This window comes from Gobio gobio (genome assembly GCF_949357685.1).
Source record: "Gobio gobio genome assembly, chromosome: 21".
NCBI lineage: Eukaryota > Metazoa > Chordata > Actinopteri > Cypriniformes > Gobionidae > Gobio > Gobio gobio.
The window spans coordinates 15,950,417-15,968,803 of NC_137117.1; the positions used below are offsets into that span (position 1 = coordinate 15,950,417).

The window sequence follows — 18,387 nt, forward strand, 5'->3', positions numbered from 1 at the left end:
AAGCCTTTTTTTTGGCAAATAAATAAACCTTTATTTAATATATGAGGGGATTAATAATTTACAAGTTATAATTTCATTAATATAGCTTCGATATCACTTTCACCCCTTGTTATGTAAAGTTTACCGAACATATTTTTTTTGTTTTTTTTTAGACATGTTTAATTAAATATAATTTTAAAAAGATATATTCAACAAAGCCTGTGGTTTTAGCAGCCGTGTGACGCGTGCGCATCCCATTGTATGCGCGAGAGGCTGTTTTTGGCGCGAGAGCGGCTCGCTCAGGCGGATGCTGATTGGCTGGACTAGCCACTGGACGGATGCATGCGCGAGAGGCAGCAAACTCCTGTGTGCAGGGAAAAAGCCGCCGCCGCCTCAGCCTCATTATCCAACACGAATAGAAAAACATCGAACAATATCTCAGTAAGTATAAAATAATTATCAACATTTATGTCACAATATGTCATGGTAGATTCTCCTTGCGCTGGAAAAGATCTGCGCCGTCATTTTTGCGATTAAACATGATAAGATCAGGTGAAATCTGTTCAGCTTGGCCCGCGCTGTTGCTAAGCAAAGGCTCACAGTGTTAGCGCGCACGACGATAACATTCAAATAAATGCGAAAAAGCGCGTGGACGCTTTGCTTGCCGTGGTTAGACGCCGAGAACCAAATAAAGAAGTAGAGCGTGTATGCTAATTGAGCTAAATTAGCCTGCTATCATGTGCGCATGGGCATCGGTGAACCTTGTTTTTTGTTTTTGCAGGCATTGGATCGTTGGGCTAGCTTCTAGGTATTTGTACACAGACACAACACCAGCAAATTATCTTTCAAGCGTGTTGTTTTATATCATTGTCTCTGTTTTGTTGCTCCTGTAGATTGGCCATATAGCGAGGCAAAGAGTAGCAATCAATGGGACTGCTGTAGCCAAATGTTAGCAGTGCAGCTAGCACTGCATTTAAATCCGACGTTGTTTATGTTATGTATTTCGGAATAAACGCATTGGAAATTAGCATATGATAACGTGAGAACTGTGTAGGACTGATCGGTGTTTCACATTGTTTGGCCTTGCTCGATAAGATCCTTCGTGGCATGAAGATAAGAACATGTTTGGTTTATCGCAATTCTAGTGCGAAGTTGGTTAAATGTGTCTTGGTAAATGAATATGGGAACTGCATCCAATCCACCAATATAATTGCTGAGTCTAATATAAACTATTCAGACAGCATGCACTGTAACATTAGCTTTGACAACAGAGTTCACCAATATATTTTTGTAGCCTTTTATTGACTAATCATTGTTTGCTAAACATTTTTAGCAGTTTATTTATTTCGCTATTATTATAATTATGCATTTAATCCTTAAATTTATCTTTGTAGCTCATCAAATCGAAGGCATTTGTATGTATATTTCTAAACAAGTCTGTGGGCTTTTCACTTTATGATCAAAGTTTATACATGTTTTTTTATATATACATTTTGGTTATGTTTAAATGAAAGTGTTTCAATGAACTTTATTTGCTTAGGGGAGCCCTGAATGCTGTGATCAAGAATCCTCTCTGCATTTTAAAAGGTCACGCCCTATAATAGAGGACTGTAGGTGAGTGCAGAAAAACAAATATTGACTTTTGTCATTACAGTTAATGTAACAAATGTTTAACCCTTTGTTATTGTCATGTTATGAGTAATTTTAGTTCATGATAGTTATTTTAGCTGGGAAAGGAATTCACAATATAGACAACATATATTGTCAATACTGATACCTATGAAATTTAAAGATTCTCAATACCACAGCAGAAACTATTGCTAACTGATTTCTTAAGTAAACATTGTTCGGTGTTCTTCAGCAATTTTTAAAATAAACAGTCTGTAATCAAATATAAATCACAAATGACAAGCAAAAGACCCTTTTCACATTTCCAGGTTTCTTAGAGTGGAAGTCGTCATAAGCTATGTTTCCATCCACCTATTTTTAAAAAAAAAAATGTTTAATGGAAACGCCAATATGCGCATAAATTCTAAAAATGAGCATAATAAACGAATGCGCTCATTTGAGTCGGATAATTTTTCTATCCAATACGAAAACATGCATTCCCAAACAGCACATCTGCCTCTGAAAGCATGACAAGTTTATTGAGACGCACAAGTTTCTGAGATGCAAATTTATTATATACGAAAATTATTATATATGGTGGCGTCTCCTATGTTTCTTAGTGATTTTTTAGCGGTAGTTTATCAGGAAGTGACGATTATGTTCTCTTTGACTCACTGGATGGAAACAGTGCTTTATTTGTAAATGTTTTATGCAATATTGCATTTTTGCGCATAAATTACATTCACAAGTTTGGATGGAAACATAGCTATAGTTGGGTTAACTATTATAGTTGTGAAGGAGAGAATACATTAAATATTTTTTTTTTTGTCCCCATTTGCTCAAATAGCAAAAGAAAAACGGCACAATAGTGATTTCACAGCTTTCAAAAAGAGGGAAAAAATAGAGATTGATAACGGCAGTCAAAAGAGAGAAACATGTTCCTTTTTTTACCATATTTTTAACGATAAATAATGACCGTTAAAACGTATCATCACAGTCTGTGAAAAGGGTCTATAGTGCAGTTAAAGATAAAAAACAAAGGCGCAATAGAAATGAACTTTTTCTAGAGTCTTAACAGCACTGTCAAGTAGGGGATTGTTTTAATAGAAATTTGCAGTTATCAGATTTGCATTTCGCACCTGAACAGCCAAATATGAGCACTCTGCAGAGTTTTTCTTTGTATTTTTATATGGTAAATTTCATCTACTCATAATAATGTTTTTTCTTTTCTTCAGTTAACCACTTTCCTCCCCAGACCAGGGAGCCACACAGGTCACATTAGCTCATAGGGAAGACGTTTAGAATCAGCCATGGGAAAGAAGAGCCAGAACCGTGAAGATGATGAGGCTGCTTCCTCAGATGAGGAAGAGTACGTAGTGGAGAAGGTCTTGGACAGGAGAGTTGTGAAGGGCCGTGTGGAATTTTTCCTCAAGTGGAAAGGCTATACAGAGTAAGTCCCTTCACTTGCCCTTCACAATAATCTAAAGGCTGTAGTTATTTTTCGGTCTTCACCTAGGGGTTCGGAATGCCTGACCAGCGATATCCTGAGGCCGCCCACGCTGCTGAAAGCAATAACAAAATAAATACAAGTGATAATGCTGAGAAGCGGCAGTTAAAGGGATAGTTCACCCAAAAGAGAAAATTCTGTCATTTACTCACCCTTATGTTGTTCCAAACCTGTATTAGTTGCTTTCTTTTGCTGAACACAAAAGAAGATTTTCCAATTCTATAGAAGTCAATGCAGTCCATCAACTGTTTGGTTTCCAACATTCTTCAAAATATCTTTTTGTTTAGTGGAAGAAAGAAACTCTTACAGGTTTAGAACAACTTAAAGCCACAGTATGTACATTTTCACCGCTAGAGGTTGTTTATTCAAGTGTAGCTTGTGTCATCAAGTGTTCAAGTAACTTGATGTCGCCTTGATTTCATTGAGCTTTTATTGTAGCGCAGAGGTCTGCTTCTGTATATGGGGTAACTCAGTGCTGTTTTATCATAGTAGATGTGTTGAAAGTTATGTTATAATGGTACTCTGTGCTTTCGCTTGGTGGCTACTATGAGACACTTGTTGCACACTGCAGTACAGCTAGATCGATATTAGACATGGTAAAACATGAAAACAAAATTTAAACAATAAGACTAACTGTGTTGAGCTATATTACAATGATTAGTTTTCTGATGATTAATGTATTCAAACAGTTGCTTGCCTGTCTAATAAAACACATATGTTAAAGCGTCTTTGGTGTTTCCATGGTTTTCCATGATGGGCGACGCACAGACACAGTCTGTGTCCTGGTTAAAATTGTTTATTTTTCTGGATTTAAACATTGTTGAAAACATTTGGTATAATTTAAGTACTCAAGTCAACAAAATATATAACATTGTTCTAGGAGATTTTGGATATTTTAATAAAAAATCTTACATATTGTGCCTTTAAGAGGTAGTAAATGATGACAGTATTTTCATTTTTTGGTGCAGTATCCCTTTAAGAAAGAATCTGATTATAGTGATGTAGATATGTTTGCACCAGCTCCAATTCAGCGCTGTTTATTTATATAGCACTTTATACTATAGATTGCTTAAGCAAGCAGCTCTACAGTATCAAGCATGAAAAATGCCTGATTTTGTTTTAAATGATGTCACACCAGTTCGTTCTTTGAATTCACTTGAAGTATCGCTGGGCCTTAGGGGTGTCTATACAATAGTATAGACTATTTACATATCTCAGGAAGATGCGGGATGTGTTACTGCATGTAACAGTCTTAAAACGCTGCATGAAATGACAATGAAAAGCATCAGCAATTTTTACACTGAAATGCAGTGGACCTGTCTAAATTCTAAAACGAACCATTTAGAAATTAGTTTGAAGAACACTCGATTCTTGTGTGTGAACTTTCTTAATTCATGAACGTGAACAATGTTTCTTAATTCATCATTAACCGTGCATTGTCTTGCAGCAAACACAACACATGGGAACCAGAGAAGAATCTGGACTGTCCAGAACTTATCTCAGAGTTCATGAAAACCTATAAAAAGGGAAGTAGTGGAAGCTCACCCCCCAGCAAGCCCTCCAGCACAGGCTCTTCTTCAGCCCGTCCCAAAGACAGTAGCGGCAGCGGCAGCACAAGCAAGAGGAAAAACTCAGAGGAAGAGAATGGGAGTGGCAGCAAACCCAAAAAGAAAAAGGAGGTACAGGCTTAACAAAAGTTTAAGAGCCCATACTAAAACTTCATTGACTTGTAATTACCATGCAATATCCATCTTGTGTCCAATTCTAAAATATGCTTCTTAAATCATTACTGGCTTAAGTGACGTTGTGGTGGATATTGTATTTAATGTGGTGGTGTAAAAATAAAATCTCTAGTTTGAGTAATTTTAGGGTTTTTGATCGTAGTTTTTGTTCTTCCTAGGATGAGATTCTTGTAGCAAGAGGGTTTGAGCGAGGCCTGGAACCTGAGAAGATTATTGGAGCAACAGACTCTTGTGGAGACCTTATGTTCCTTATGAAGTGGTGAGCAATTTATTTCAATGAAACTGTCCTTGTCAGAGCTTAGAAACAAAAAACACAAATCTGACCATGTTCTATTTAAACAGGTTTTTTTTTCTCTGTCAAAAATGGTCTTCTGTTGTGGTGCATGAACTTGGTCATCCACGCACATTTCAAAGTACCCTACCCATGTGAACTGTGAGCCCAGTACTGAATAGTAAATAAGTTCAAAGAACTGTTATATTAACTTAATAATATTAAAGGGATATTTGTAATATTAACCTGTTTATTCATGAAATAAAATAAAAAAAATCACTGTCAGGACAGATCAAACAAAGTGCTTAGAAATATTTTTAAATGTAAAAATATCTACATTTTAATGTAAAATGTCACTGAGTTGCTATGGTTAACACTTGTCAATCACGCATTTAAATACGATTGTCAATCCAGAAACTTTGCGATGTGTTAGCGGCATGAAAATGTATATATTAAACACAGAAAGTGAGCAAAGATCGCTACCATTATAAATCACTGAAGCTGCCAATTACTTCAATTCAACGCGAGGTACACAAAGTTGCACTCGAAAACTTACAATATAATCAATGAAGCTGTTTACACTGCGTAATGAATCTCTTACTGACATTGAGTTTATACTTTGTTGGTTACAATGGAAGGATTCGCGAGCATGCAGAACTCGTGCTGAGCAGAATCTCTGGTGTTTGGAGTGGTGTTGAACAGATCTGATGGGCCATTGCTTTCACACACTCAACAGATATGTATGTGATTGGTTACATCGCAACGCTGCAAAAACGCATTTTAAAGCAGCCGGTTATCAGCTGGTACCGGTACTGCAGAATGGCAGGTATCATCACATTAAAATTATCAAATTAATCTTCTTTTCATTTTGGCTGCCTCTTAATATTTTCAATGCAGGAAAAACCCTGTTAAAATCCTGAATTTGGAATCGCTAAGTATTCGGCATTTACATTTCATTTAAATCTAATCACAAGTGGTCTCGATATGCATGTTAATGGTGTGGATGTCTCTCGACTGACCAGTTGTGATTGGATCACCTGAGATGGATGTTAGAACAATAGTGTTAATGGCCACATTTACACCTGTGGTATTGGGTCTGATTTCATGCAAACTGCCCCGTTATTGTTCCTTTGTCTGAACTTTGCTCACATTCACACTCCTGCCTGGTGAGAGACTGAAGAACCATTATTTGTTTGTCTCAACGATACACCTATTTACACCTGTACATTTGAAACCCATCACTCCACTCAGCATCTATTTATATTTGACTTGTTTTGAATTTTAACTATAATTAGAGTTCCTGACTGGCACTGTAAAGGCTATATTTAACTTGGCATACATGACAAATGATCACACTACAGAAGTTACTTGAACCGTGCCGAACCAAGCTCAAGTGGAAATATAACTGGAACTGTTCCTTACCGATCTTAGAACCGTTAGACCATGACTGTGGAAAAGAGTCCTAAAATGTATTCCTCTTATGATCTTGTGTTGGTTTTTTTCATAGGGTTGAGGCCGAAAATACAGTGTTTATTACATATATAGCCTTTTGCATCGTATAGCATGCATTATAAACCATATGCTATCCTACATGACTATTGCTTAAATGTTCCATTGGTCAGATGTTACTAGCTTTACAACTGGCATAATACAATAAAAATAATTAAACTACATAGTTACGTAATAAATTATATATATATATATATAAAAAGAGTGTTGCATATTTCTGTGTTCATTGCTTTCACAAATTTGTGAATGGCTATCTGTAACATTTCTTATATAAACCTGTGGTTAAATATGATGCATAGCTTTATATTTAACCATGAATATATTTCCAGGCTTTCTGTGGGTCCTTAAAAAGTCTTAATTCAGTTTGATTAAACGTAAAGCCATAAATATCTTAAGTGGTATAACAAGTCTTAAATTTGGGGACAGAGAAACTGGAATCGCAATATACAGATTTTTAAACTTTAAAAGGGCTATGATTTAAATAAATATGAGCGTTTCACATTCTAAGTAAGAATGTTTTTCAGTGTCAGTTTCAGAGGAGTTCACAATCAATGAAAACCACACATTTATGCCAATTGAACACTTATGATATCTTCACTGTAGGGTTTTTAAATTGTATTGAAGATGGTTGTTGGAGAGCATATTTTATCTCCATTTTGAATAAGCAGCTGGAAGTAGTAAAGCATAGGAATTTCAAAGTAAGAGTCCTATTGTATATAATTAGGGGTGCTCCGATTGATCGGCAACCGATCTCGATTTGGGATGATTGATCGGCGGTCTCCAAAAAGGCCGATCTCATGAACCGATCGCAGCTGACGACACATAAAACCCGCACCTGCCGTGAGAGCGAGGGCATGACATGCAGCGACACGCCAGCGCGGGTAAAATAATTATAATGCTGAAGGTGAGGTACAATTCATATTTCTATATTAAATAACTTACGCAGTCATTTGAAAACTTTCTGAGAGACGCAAGTTAAACAGCGCGAGTGAATCACCGCGTGCGCGCGCTCTTCTCTCTCCCTTTCAAAATGCTCAAATGGCTTCACATCATCGCATCTGCACTAAAATTGAGCTGCACAGTTGACCCAGGATTTACCACTTCAGGATTTGCACAATCGAGGCAGTGTTGCATCGTCACTAAAGTTTACCATTTGCATTTATTTTTAAGTCTTGCCAGTGTTCAAACCGCTCAGCACTCGCGCGTGCACACACACACACACACACACACACACACACACACCGCCATCTCACAAAAAGCTTGCGAGTACAAATTGTGCTGAAATGGTCAGATACACACAAATGTATGTACTAAATTAGGGCTGCAACGACGTGCGTGAAATGCGTCGACGCGTCGGCGGCACATTATTTACGTTCTAGAATGGAACAGAAGATCTAGAATAATGGCAGCTTCTGCTCCCGGGCATAGTGAAAATGATCATTTATCATATAAAGCCAGACCGCGACATTCAAAAGTGTGGGAGTACTTTAAACAGAAGCCGAGTAAAACTGTGCTTTGATCGCTCTGTAATGCCGGTTTCACACTGCGCGCGGTGGCAGAGCAGAAGCTGTGCGCGTGGAGAGCGGGAGCTTTCACACTGCCAGTCAGTGTTGCCAAGTCCCGTTTTTTCCGCGGAATTGGGCTACTTCTACACTGTTGCCGCGGGCTGTGTCTCATTTCCGCGGGTTGAAGCGATCCCAACTGTGTGATATTTAGCCCCAGGAATGAGAATTTTAGCAGGCAGCCCTGAAAAAACCCCCCACATATTTAACCCCCCGAACGCAATGTTTACCAGAGAACCTCCCCGAAACGCGATTGGGCTTGTTTTGGGCTAGTTTTGAGTAACGAATGGGTGGGTTTTGTTGTGAAAACCTGGCAACCCTGCTGCCAGTGTGAACCGTGGCGCGTGTATTGCAACAGACGGTCACATTTTCCGGGGTTCTTCTCCGACCCCAGTACGTCTCGTGCTTTTATTTATTATGGGCTGCATATATCTCCTGTTAATGCGACCTGGTTCCCCTCTGTCTCAAACACATATGCATAATAACATGCTGTATAGAGGTAGTTTCCATGATTAAAGTAACATTAAAGTTAATATATTCCTCTAGCTTTAATCATTTAAATGTGTCTTTGAAGTTTGGGCAAACACTTCTGGCAGCTTTAATCGTTGTTTATGCACATGTATCTTCAAAATAGACGACTAGTTATACTATATTAAAACTATGCTGAAAGCTCCTGTATGTGAACCTTTTGCAGATAAATACAAGTGCATTTTCGTTTACTATTGACACAAATCAATAAGTAAATCATACTCAACTACTATAGTAAACAACTTTTCCTAATTAGGCCTACTCTGTATACATTTTATGATGAATAGTATAATTATATATTATGTTTAAAAAGCTTCTTGTGTTCATATATTTCATTATAAAATGGCATACTATGTACACTACCCTTCCTGAAATACAATTAATATTGTCATCATTCATTGATTTCATGTTAAAATAATATACAAATTCACTAACCTCTTTGAAATACAATAATCAGTAAAAAAGAATCATAAGATTAATCCGGAAAAATAATCGTTAGATTAGTCGACAGAAAAAATAATCGTTAGTTGCAGCTCTATACTAAATGACCGTCTTGACGAGTGTGCACGTAAACCCCGTCGTGACTCGCGAGTGAACGTTTGTGCAACTGCATGTAACCTATCCGTGTTCGCTCTTAAAGTGACAGCTGTCGAATAAACTGCTGCTGTCTCTGAGTTTCTCTTTGTCTTGTGTTGTTTGATGAACCTTTATGACACTCACTGCTCTTGAATGACTAACTTTTGCAACCTTAAGTGTAAGGATTAATCTAATTGAATTTATTCAGGGAAGACCAATATTAATTTACATTTGATTTCTTATTAAATGTCTTTAGTATTTCTTACCTCAATACTAATGTTAGACCTACCTGAAAAATTGTTTTTAAAAACAAAAATGCACTGCATGATCAAATATTTAGGTGAGAGAATTATATTCATTTATTATATACATTTATTTGGGAAAGATGGCCTACGGTAGCCTTAAGTTATCTCATTTTCTAAAATAAACACTTGGTGGTTCTCCTTAATTTAAAGTTAGTTTCATTTCTACAAATGGTGCAAACTCTGCAAGATTATAGATAAAAGATTGCCATTCCCCTGCCATTCTGTGATCGGCAGTGATCGGCAATCGGCAGATCATGATCTTGGTGATCGGTAATCAGTGATCGGCCCCAAAAATGCTGATCGGAGCATCTCTATATATAATTGTTTATAATAAAAAATTTAGCATTGTGCATAAAATCTGGTATTGGTATTTTGGTTGCACAAGAAACTAAAGCTGGCTTTTAAATGAATCTAAACTCTTGCAGCTTTTCTTTGGGTCGCCCTGTCACAAGAGGCAAAGACCAAGAACAAAATTTAACACATTCAATATATTGGCACAATAATCTTTTTATTGCCTTTCTTTAAACACATTATTATTGTACCAGCAAATTCCATAAATGTGTTTGTATTGATACATTAGTATATTAACTAATTTCAATACTGAATAAAATGTCTTGTGTATTTTGAGTGTAATTTTACTTGCATAGGTCTTAAAAAAAGGTCTTGACGTCTTAAATCCATTTTTATGCTTCAGAAACCCTGATTTTTAAAACCGTACAATATGCAGTGAATGTAAACAAAATCATTGCTCTAGTCTGTAGAGCTGCACGACTACTCGTTAAAAGATCGCAATCTCGATTCAAACACCCATTCGATCTTAATCCTAAATGACAACGAATCCGCTGTCTATTATGCCTGTTTCACATCGCAAGCATCAGTGGAGCGAATTCATTTTAAAGATTTATTCAACAATTCATCCAATAATGAAACAAGTCAATGAGACATTGGGTCTCGTTAACTAATAATTGCGTTGTTTGGAGAACATCTCACAAAAAATGAATTTGTATGCACATGAATCGGTTCTTAACCTCGTTCTGATGTTAGTGAATGTGGAGTATTCTAAATGAGCGGCCGCGTGCACAAGGTTAGTCATTTGCATAAAACACACCCAAACCATCTCCATATAAGGGCTTTCCGCACACACTTCCTTACAGCGTTTGGTCACTCTCGTCAAACTATACAAACACTCTCGCCCGGATCCTCGAGCAATGCCAAGTGTGCCATTCTCACCAGTTATTACAATAAACAGCTTTTATACAGACTTAGATTACAGAGCTCTCATTACCCAGCTGTCCATGCGTGTAGATCTGCGATATTCAGAGAAACCTTGCAGCTTTTCTTAATCTTTAACTGTGATTGAGCAAATGTATTTAAGATGAAATTAAATTGTATTATTTAATTATTAAATATATAATTTTATATATGGATTATATAATACAATTAATGCAATATACTGCAATGTAATTAGTCATGTAACTTCTTAACACGATTCAGAATAAGTTCTTGTTGCGTACGTGTGGTTTCAGTTGTTCCTATACTTTTTTTTCTTAAATTTAGACAAAAAATATTATTACGAAATCTTTGGTAAATTGTGATTTTGTTCTTTCAGTCGTTCGTACGCATGCTTAGTGAATGAGACCCATTGACTTCACTCAGATTATTATTATTTTAAATAATTTTGTTCAAATATCTTTGTTTTTTTTTTTTTTTTTTTAAGTAAACTAAAGCAATGAACATTTTGTCAGAACCTCTAGTTTGCATGTTACTTTTAGTTCCCTTCAGAATCTTGGGAGAATCTCCATTTTACACAAGAAATGTGATTCTCAATTTATTCAGAATCGTGCAGCTCTACTAGTTAGTATCCGGAGGTTAGCCAATCATGAGGTCTTTACTTCCAGATGTCTTTATAATTACAACTGGAGATAATTCAGTGCATGGTGATGTATAACTTTGTGCAATTGTCCACTTAATGAAAATTTTGCTGATGTCCCACCACAGGAAAGACTCTGATGAGGCAGACCTTGTCCTTGCAAAGGAAGCCAATCACAAGTGCCCACAGATCGTCATTGCCTTCTACGAGGAGCGTCTGACCTGGCATGAAGATGGCGATAAGAAGGAAAAGAGTGCCACGGCTGTTTAAATGGCATAAGGGGGAGGAAAGACACAGTCCTCCAAACCTTGTGCCCATTGTCGCACCGGTGACACTCTCATAGCCAACTTTTAACGGACCATTTAGAAAAGAAACAGCCAGCGAGTAATGGAGGTTACTGCCCACCACGACAACCTCTGTCTACCCTTCATGAAACAGCATCACTCACCAGACAAACGGAAAGGCCATGGCCAACTGTGGCAGCAGCAGAGAGCGGTGGAATGTGATCTCTCTTCTCTTACTCTCTCTGATCTTCCTTCTTTTTTGTCATTATTTGTGTATTTGTGCCCCTACAACTATGTTCTTATGATGTGTTGTGTGCTAGTGTAGATGTGAAACGATGAAATCCCGTACATGCCAACCTTTTAACTTTATTCTCAGTTGATTTCGTAGTATTGCTGACATGACTGAAACAAAAAAATCAGTTGAGGTTCAGCGTTCATCTATAACGCTGGATAAAGGGTTTTTCCAATCAGGTAGACTGAATTTTGCTGTATCACAATTTTTAATTAATAATGACCCGTGTGGGCCAAAATCCTTTGATTTATTGTTTTTTCTCCCTTTTTTTTGGCTTCTAATTGTCAGTAAAGCCACATAACAGAACTTTACCTTATGATTACTTGCCCAGATTAAAGTGAGGGACAATTAGTTATCGGCAATCCTTTTTTTCTTTTCTTTACTTGCTCCCTCTAACATCTGTATAAAAATTATATATCTCTTCTAGTGTCAAAATTGGCTCTTTTTAACCATTCTTAATCTTTAAACTTATCACTTTTGCTTGTAGGAGGGCAGACAATCATCATCATGTGAGTGTGAAATGGGACATTTTTATCGGTTTCCACACTTTTTCCTTGATATTCATTTTTTTCTCTGCAAGTCTAACCGATATACTCCCTCTTGTGGCTGATTTGTGAACACATTCCCTGTTTGACCTCAGAGCTGTCCTCATTCACGTGGTAGTTTAAGCATATGTCGGGTTCTTATTACTTTTTTTAACCTAGAGTTGACTCAATAAAATGGTGTTTATCAAGGTCACGTGACTACACTGGAGTTTTGTGCTCTGTAGTGCTTTTTTGTGTTCTTTTACAGAGCCATTGAACAAAGCTACTTTACATTTGACAGATCATTTACAACAGGAAAAGTCTTTTTATTTGACATGTACGGACACAGTCCACTGGCATTAGAATAGTGGGAAAGGTTTAGTTTGAGATGGAACTGTTTGTAATGGGGCGAAAAGATTCTAAAATTTAAACAGGGTTAAACGTGTAGTTACACATATCTTTGTTTGTTTTTTTGGTATGGTTTTTGTTTATATTGCAAAAGGACCATCCTTGCCATGATCATTTCCACAGTTGACTCAGTTCTAGCAGTTGTTTTTAAAATGTGCAACAATAATGTCTTTTTGCTATGTTATGTGCATAGGCTTCTTTTTGTTTTGTTTTTTGTTTTTTTTGGAATGGCCTGTATCAAATTGTAGTAAATCTAGTTTTCAACACTAACAGTTGAACGTTTTTGGAAACCCTAAACCCTGGCTTTTTGACTCGAGTCATACTTAATAAATTTCATTGTAGTGCTGAGATTATGTAAGTTTCACTATATGCTATGTTTGTGGAAAACCCCAATTTGAAACCAATGAGAGATGCAAAATCTCATTTATTTACACACAGTTGTCATTGCAGTGCAGAAATACGTTTGACCTGAAAAGCAGTGCTGATGTGCACCAGCAGATGTCATAATGGAGCAACTCTTGCCTGTTTGTTTCTTGTACAATAAGAGTTGCATAGGGATTCTAGTAATAAATTGGGTTAAAATCTAGATAAATAAGGATTCTCTTTTGAACTTTAAGTGCTTTTCATCCTAATTCAAAGTGAAATATTTGACTTATACTATTCATATTTCATTCACAGAGAAAAAAGGTGTACCTTTAGGGGTACAACAGCTTGTCACTAGGGGCAGTTCCCTTAAAAGAACATATTTTTTACTCCTAAAAGGTGCATATTAGTACCTTAGAGCAGTGGTTCCCAACCACGTTCCTGGAGGACCCCCAACAGTGCACATTTTGGATGTGTCCTTTGTCTGACACACCCACATCAGGTCTTGGAGTAGCTACTAATGAGCTGATGACCTGAATCAGGTGTGTTTGATTGAGGAGACATGCAAAATGTGCACTGTTGGGGGTCCTCCAGGAACGTGGTTGGGAACCACTGCCTTAGAGCAGTGTTTCCCAACCACGATCCTCCTGGAGGCACACCAACACTGGACATTTGCATGTATCCTTTATCTGCCACGCCCATTTCATGTCTTTGCGTCTCCACTAATAAGATGATCATTTGAATCAGGTGTGTTTGATTTAGGGACACATGCAAAATGTGCAGTGTTGCCGTGCCTCCAGGATCGTGGTTGGGAAACACTGCTCTAAGGTACTATTATGCACCTTTTAGGAATAAAAAAAAAAAAGGTAAAAATGTGTCCTTTTAAGGGAACTGCCCAAGTGACAAGCTGTTGTACCGGTAAAGGTAGAATTTTTACACCTATTGTCTCTGTGTGTTCATTGATAATTGAGAGCTCATATATCTACTTTTCTCTATTTTGACCTGGTTTTGAAACAGTTTAACGCCAATTCCCCATGCAGAACATTTGCATGAATGCCTTGGACTAAAATGTTCCCCCCATAACACTCAATTTCACAGATATTCAATCTCGCAGGCATATCTTTGAGATGACGGTATGCTGTTGCAGGCACTAGCCCTGCCCTGCAGATTTTAGCCTCAATGCTTCCAGTTCAGAATCTTCCTTTTGTATCCCGTATGTGAGACATTTTGGACCATTGTGAATGTGACTTGAAGCTCCTTCATGGCCTCAGCTCCCACACCGTCCAGGGTTGAGGAGAGGTGGCGTCTGAGCCGGAACCCCTCCCTTTAATACCGCTTTCTCGACTACCTCAGTGGCAGTGGAATTTTCCAAAGGGGGAAGCGGTTCAGCTCTGAAATGGAATGCAGAGGTCACTAGTAAATGTTCAGCCCCGGGGAGCTGAAGTCTCAGCAGATATAGCTGAGAGGCTGCATTTATGCTTTATGGAACGCCGGAGAGCTGTCACACTCGCTCTGCTCCACCAGGACTCAAGGAAAATATGCGAAGCCACATTTGAAATTAGACAAAAATACACCTAAAAGGCCATTTGCACCAAGGACGATAACTATAACGATAAACACACACCAACGCACAATAAAGTTCTGTTTATTCCAAGCGCGTGCTGCAGTTCTATTATCTGCTGCTTTAAATGCTCTTTAGCAGGATGGATTCTGATTGGCTATCAATGTTTTTATCGCTCATCACCAGTTGGGAAAAAATAAAAAAATCCTTCTAAAAAAGTGATTCCCACGATATTGTTCATCTGTGTCGTTATCATTATAGTTGTAATGTGGACTCACTCTGCACTCTAAAAAAAAAAAAAAAAAAAAAAAAAGTTTTGTATGGAACTAAAATTGGTTCTTGGGTCATAGGGGAACCTTTTTAAGTGCTGCATAGCACCAATTTTGGTGCTTCAGTGGTTCTTCAACGGTTCTTTTGCTAAGGTGCTATTTGGCACCATTGACTATGGTGCTATTTAGCACCGCTACCATATACAGAACATGTTAAGATATGGTGCTATATAGCACCAAAAGTGGTTCCTCTATGATTACGACGAAGAACCACTTTTAGTGCCATATAGAAACTTTTTTTTGTTTTAGAGTGTATTCTTTTAAATTAAGAATGTTTTTTTTTTTTTTTTTTTTTTAATAGTTATAGGACTGTGAACGGAACAGGCCTTAATTCTAGAACCAAATACTGTGGAAATGAACATTTTCTAAATGAGTTTAAATGGAAAGTTCGCCAGACAAATAAAAATTCTATACCCTCTTTAAAATAAAGGTTCCAAAAGTGAGTTTTCACAGTGATGCCGTAGAACCCGAAATATGGGCTCCCGAAAGAAGCTTTCAGTGAACAGTTCTTAAAAGAACCTTTTTTTCTTCATGTGAAGTTTCTTAGTCTAAAGAAACTTTTCCGGTAACACTTTAGAATAATGGTCATTAGTTAACATTAGTTAACTACATTAGTTAACATGAACTAATAATGAACTGCACTTATAAAGCATTTATTTATCTTTGTTAAAGTTTTTAACTTTATTAAAATCTTGTTAACATTAGTTAATGCACTGTGAACTAACATGAACAAACCATGAACAGCTGGATTTATATTAACTTTATATTAACTAACGTTAACAAAGATGAACAAATACAGTAACAAATGTATTGCTCATGGTTAGTTCATGTTATTATACATTAGCTAATGTTAACTAATGACCATTGTTCTAAAATGTTACCACTTTTCCTGCTATAAAGAACCTTTTGCGCAATGGAAAGGTTCAATGGATGTTGACGGTTCTTCATGGAACCATCGATAAAGAGTCTATATATTATATTATATATATTTAGTGTAATCAAACCTGTATGACATAGTTTCTTTTGTGAACCAAATATATTTTGAAAGAAAGTAAGTCATACAGGAGGACTTTGCAACTACATGAGGGTGAGTAAATGATGACCATTTTTTTGTTGAACTATCCCATTAAAGCCATAATCCCCATGGTAAAACCCACATGTTGGGAACTACGTGCAGGACGTTGGGGTTTGCCTTTCCTGAGTGACATATTCACCAATAACCAAAGAGTGCACGCTTTGAGTTTGTTTGCTGAAGCAAAAAAGTCTGCAAGCAGCTAATAGAGTCTGTGTGCAAGATTTCTGGGATGCATGTGGTCCGATGGGTTTTTGCTGCACATAAGCTCAAATAGATGGCTGTCAAGGGGACCACTGAACAGCTGTGGGCGAGGGCTGGAGTTTGGGAGGGGAAGACTGCAGCAGTGTGTTCGATCCACACTGCACCAGCATCCAAACCGCCTAAACGCACACACAAAGTGCACTCGAGCGCTGCTGCTTTCACTTAGATCGGCGAGCAGAGTCCTGTATAGGCCTCAGAAGTACGATATAAGGCGTTTTTTTGAATCCCGAAAAAACCTAAATGCACACAAAAGCGCCATTACACCATGATTCTGCTGAATTGTAGCGCAGTGTTATGCGCGGCGTCGTTAAGAACGCAAGGTCACGCCATTAGCCGTGACCTTTCGAGACACTTATCGTCCCTCTGTTGGGTTGTTGTTCGAGCCGTGCATCAGGACGGCGCAGCAACGCTCTTTGGGCCTCGGTTGCGCTTAAAGCGCAGCAACGCTTCGAGAAACAAAGCCCGAGCTCTCCCCAGCCGCCCCCACCGCAGAGCGAGCAGTCTGCTGTTACGTCCAGTCCTCCTCCACCCCCATCTCTTCCCCAAGCAGGGGGAGTGAGAGAATTATGGCCGCCATAAAAGGCAGATAATGCATTGTTAACTAATTCTGTCTGCTCAGAGCTGATGTATCCACTGCTCTAAATCTCCATGCCTCCAATAAAATGCAAATGCTAATGCTCGCCCTCCACGAGCTGATATCATTTTTAACAGGCCGGAGGTAAAAGCTGAGATAGGGTGGGGCAGGGGACGACATAGACAGTGTGAGGTTTGCTATCTGGCAGGAGGAAGAAGATACAGCGTGGCGAGAAAGCCTATTAGAGCTGCGTTTAATAGCAAAGCTCTCTATGAACGGCCGATTCTGGTGCTGTAGCTTTCGGAGGCAGGGAGCTGGATGAGCACAGAGTAAATGTCAGTGTGTATTGCTCGATCAACTGATTCATGGGCTTTTTTAAATTAGCTTTGAGCAAATCATTACATTACTTTGTATGTATTATTTACAGCGCACTGCACGACGAGTTTCGGGGTTGAAATATTACATCCCTTAAGGACATTCTAATTATAAAAATCTGGGCATCTAAATCATAAATATTAATTTTAATACTTTCATTAAGATTTGTGGTACATTTGGCTATGATCTGGTTGCGACCAATATTTGGGGTTATATATTAAATATATATTTGCTTTATTTTATAATTGCATTATATGAACTAATATATATAAAGTAAGTCCTGCAGTTTGATTTCTTTTGAGATTTTCTTCTGTAATTAACAAAGAAGATCCCAGTACTCGTTCCTGTGTCGCTCTGTAACCTACTGGGACTTCTAAATATCGATTCAGATCTATACTTCAATTACAAAATGGCAGTTTTCTGTCATTTGTTAATGACGGCTGATTTGTGTCCATTCCACGCTTGCCGTGTTCTGTAATTACCCTGTAAATTCATTTTCACTGGGGACGTTAAAGATGAGAGAGAAAGAATAAAAGAGATAATGTCAAGTCATATTAGCTGAAAATGTTTATTTCAAGCTTTTAAACGGCATGGAATTATTCTTACACCAGAATTAAACCGGCCCTGCAATTACACATCCACGTTTATATATTTATTTATATGATTTATGTAACGTCCGTCTGCAAATGTGTCGCGGCTGACCTCCTCTGGCATAAAAATTGACCACTCTGCTGATATAGCCTCATCATAGTAGGCCAAATTCACTTTGAAATGTAGGTTTCAATTGCTTTTCGCTTAGTAGTATTGCCCCGGTTTTCTCTGATGTCTGTTATTTAATGCTTATAAGCCTAAACTGATCACAGTGCAGTTGGAACTAACGGCAC

The 18,387-nt window shown here is 37.8% G+C and overlaps 1 protein-coding gene across 2 annotated transcripts; it reads left to right on the forward strand.

The window, feature by feature from the left end:
• Positions 1-280: 280 nt before the first annotated feature.
• On the forward strand, positions 281-15,101 carry cbx5 (chromobox homolog 5 (HP1 alpha homolog, Drosophila)). 2 transcript variants are annotated; one of them, XM_079803652.1, is made up of 7 exons: positions 281-420; positions 1,520-1,638; positions 2,758-3,037; positions 4,542-4,773; positions 4,995-5,095; positions 11,586-13,750; positions 13,955-15,101. In XM_079803652.1, exons 3-6 carry the CDS (start codon positions 2,898-2,900, stop codon positions 11,725-11,727), a joined length of 615 nt encoding a protein of 204 aa, XP_079659778.1. In that variant the 5' UTR covers positions 281-420; positions 1,520-1,638; positions 2,758-2,897; the 3' UTR covers positions 11,728-13,750; positions 13,955-15,101. The 2 variants fall into 2 exon arrangements, with proteins under 2 accessions (XP_079659778.1, XP_079659779.1); XM_079803653.1 differs by lacking the exon at positions 281-420 and adding an exon at positions 717-787 and having other exon boundaries at positions 1,520-1,597; positions 2,746-3,037.
• Positions 15,102-18,387: the final 3,286 nt, after the last annotated feature.

Bases quoted from the DNA above. Each gene is read 5' to 3' on its own strand.
- cbx5 (XM_079803652.1), top strand. From the start codon at position 2,898: ATGGGAAAGAAGAGCCAGAACCGTGAAGATGATGAGGCTGCTTCCTCA. The intron at 3,038-4,541 runs GTAAGTCCCTTC...ATTGTCTTGCAG, and splicing joins AAGTGGAAAGGCTATACAGA to CAAACACAACACATGGGAAC. The intron at 5,096-11,585 runs GTGAGCAATTTA...GTCCCACCACAG, and splicing joins CTTATGTTCCTTATGAAGTG to GAAAGACTCTGATGAGGCAG.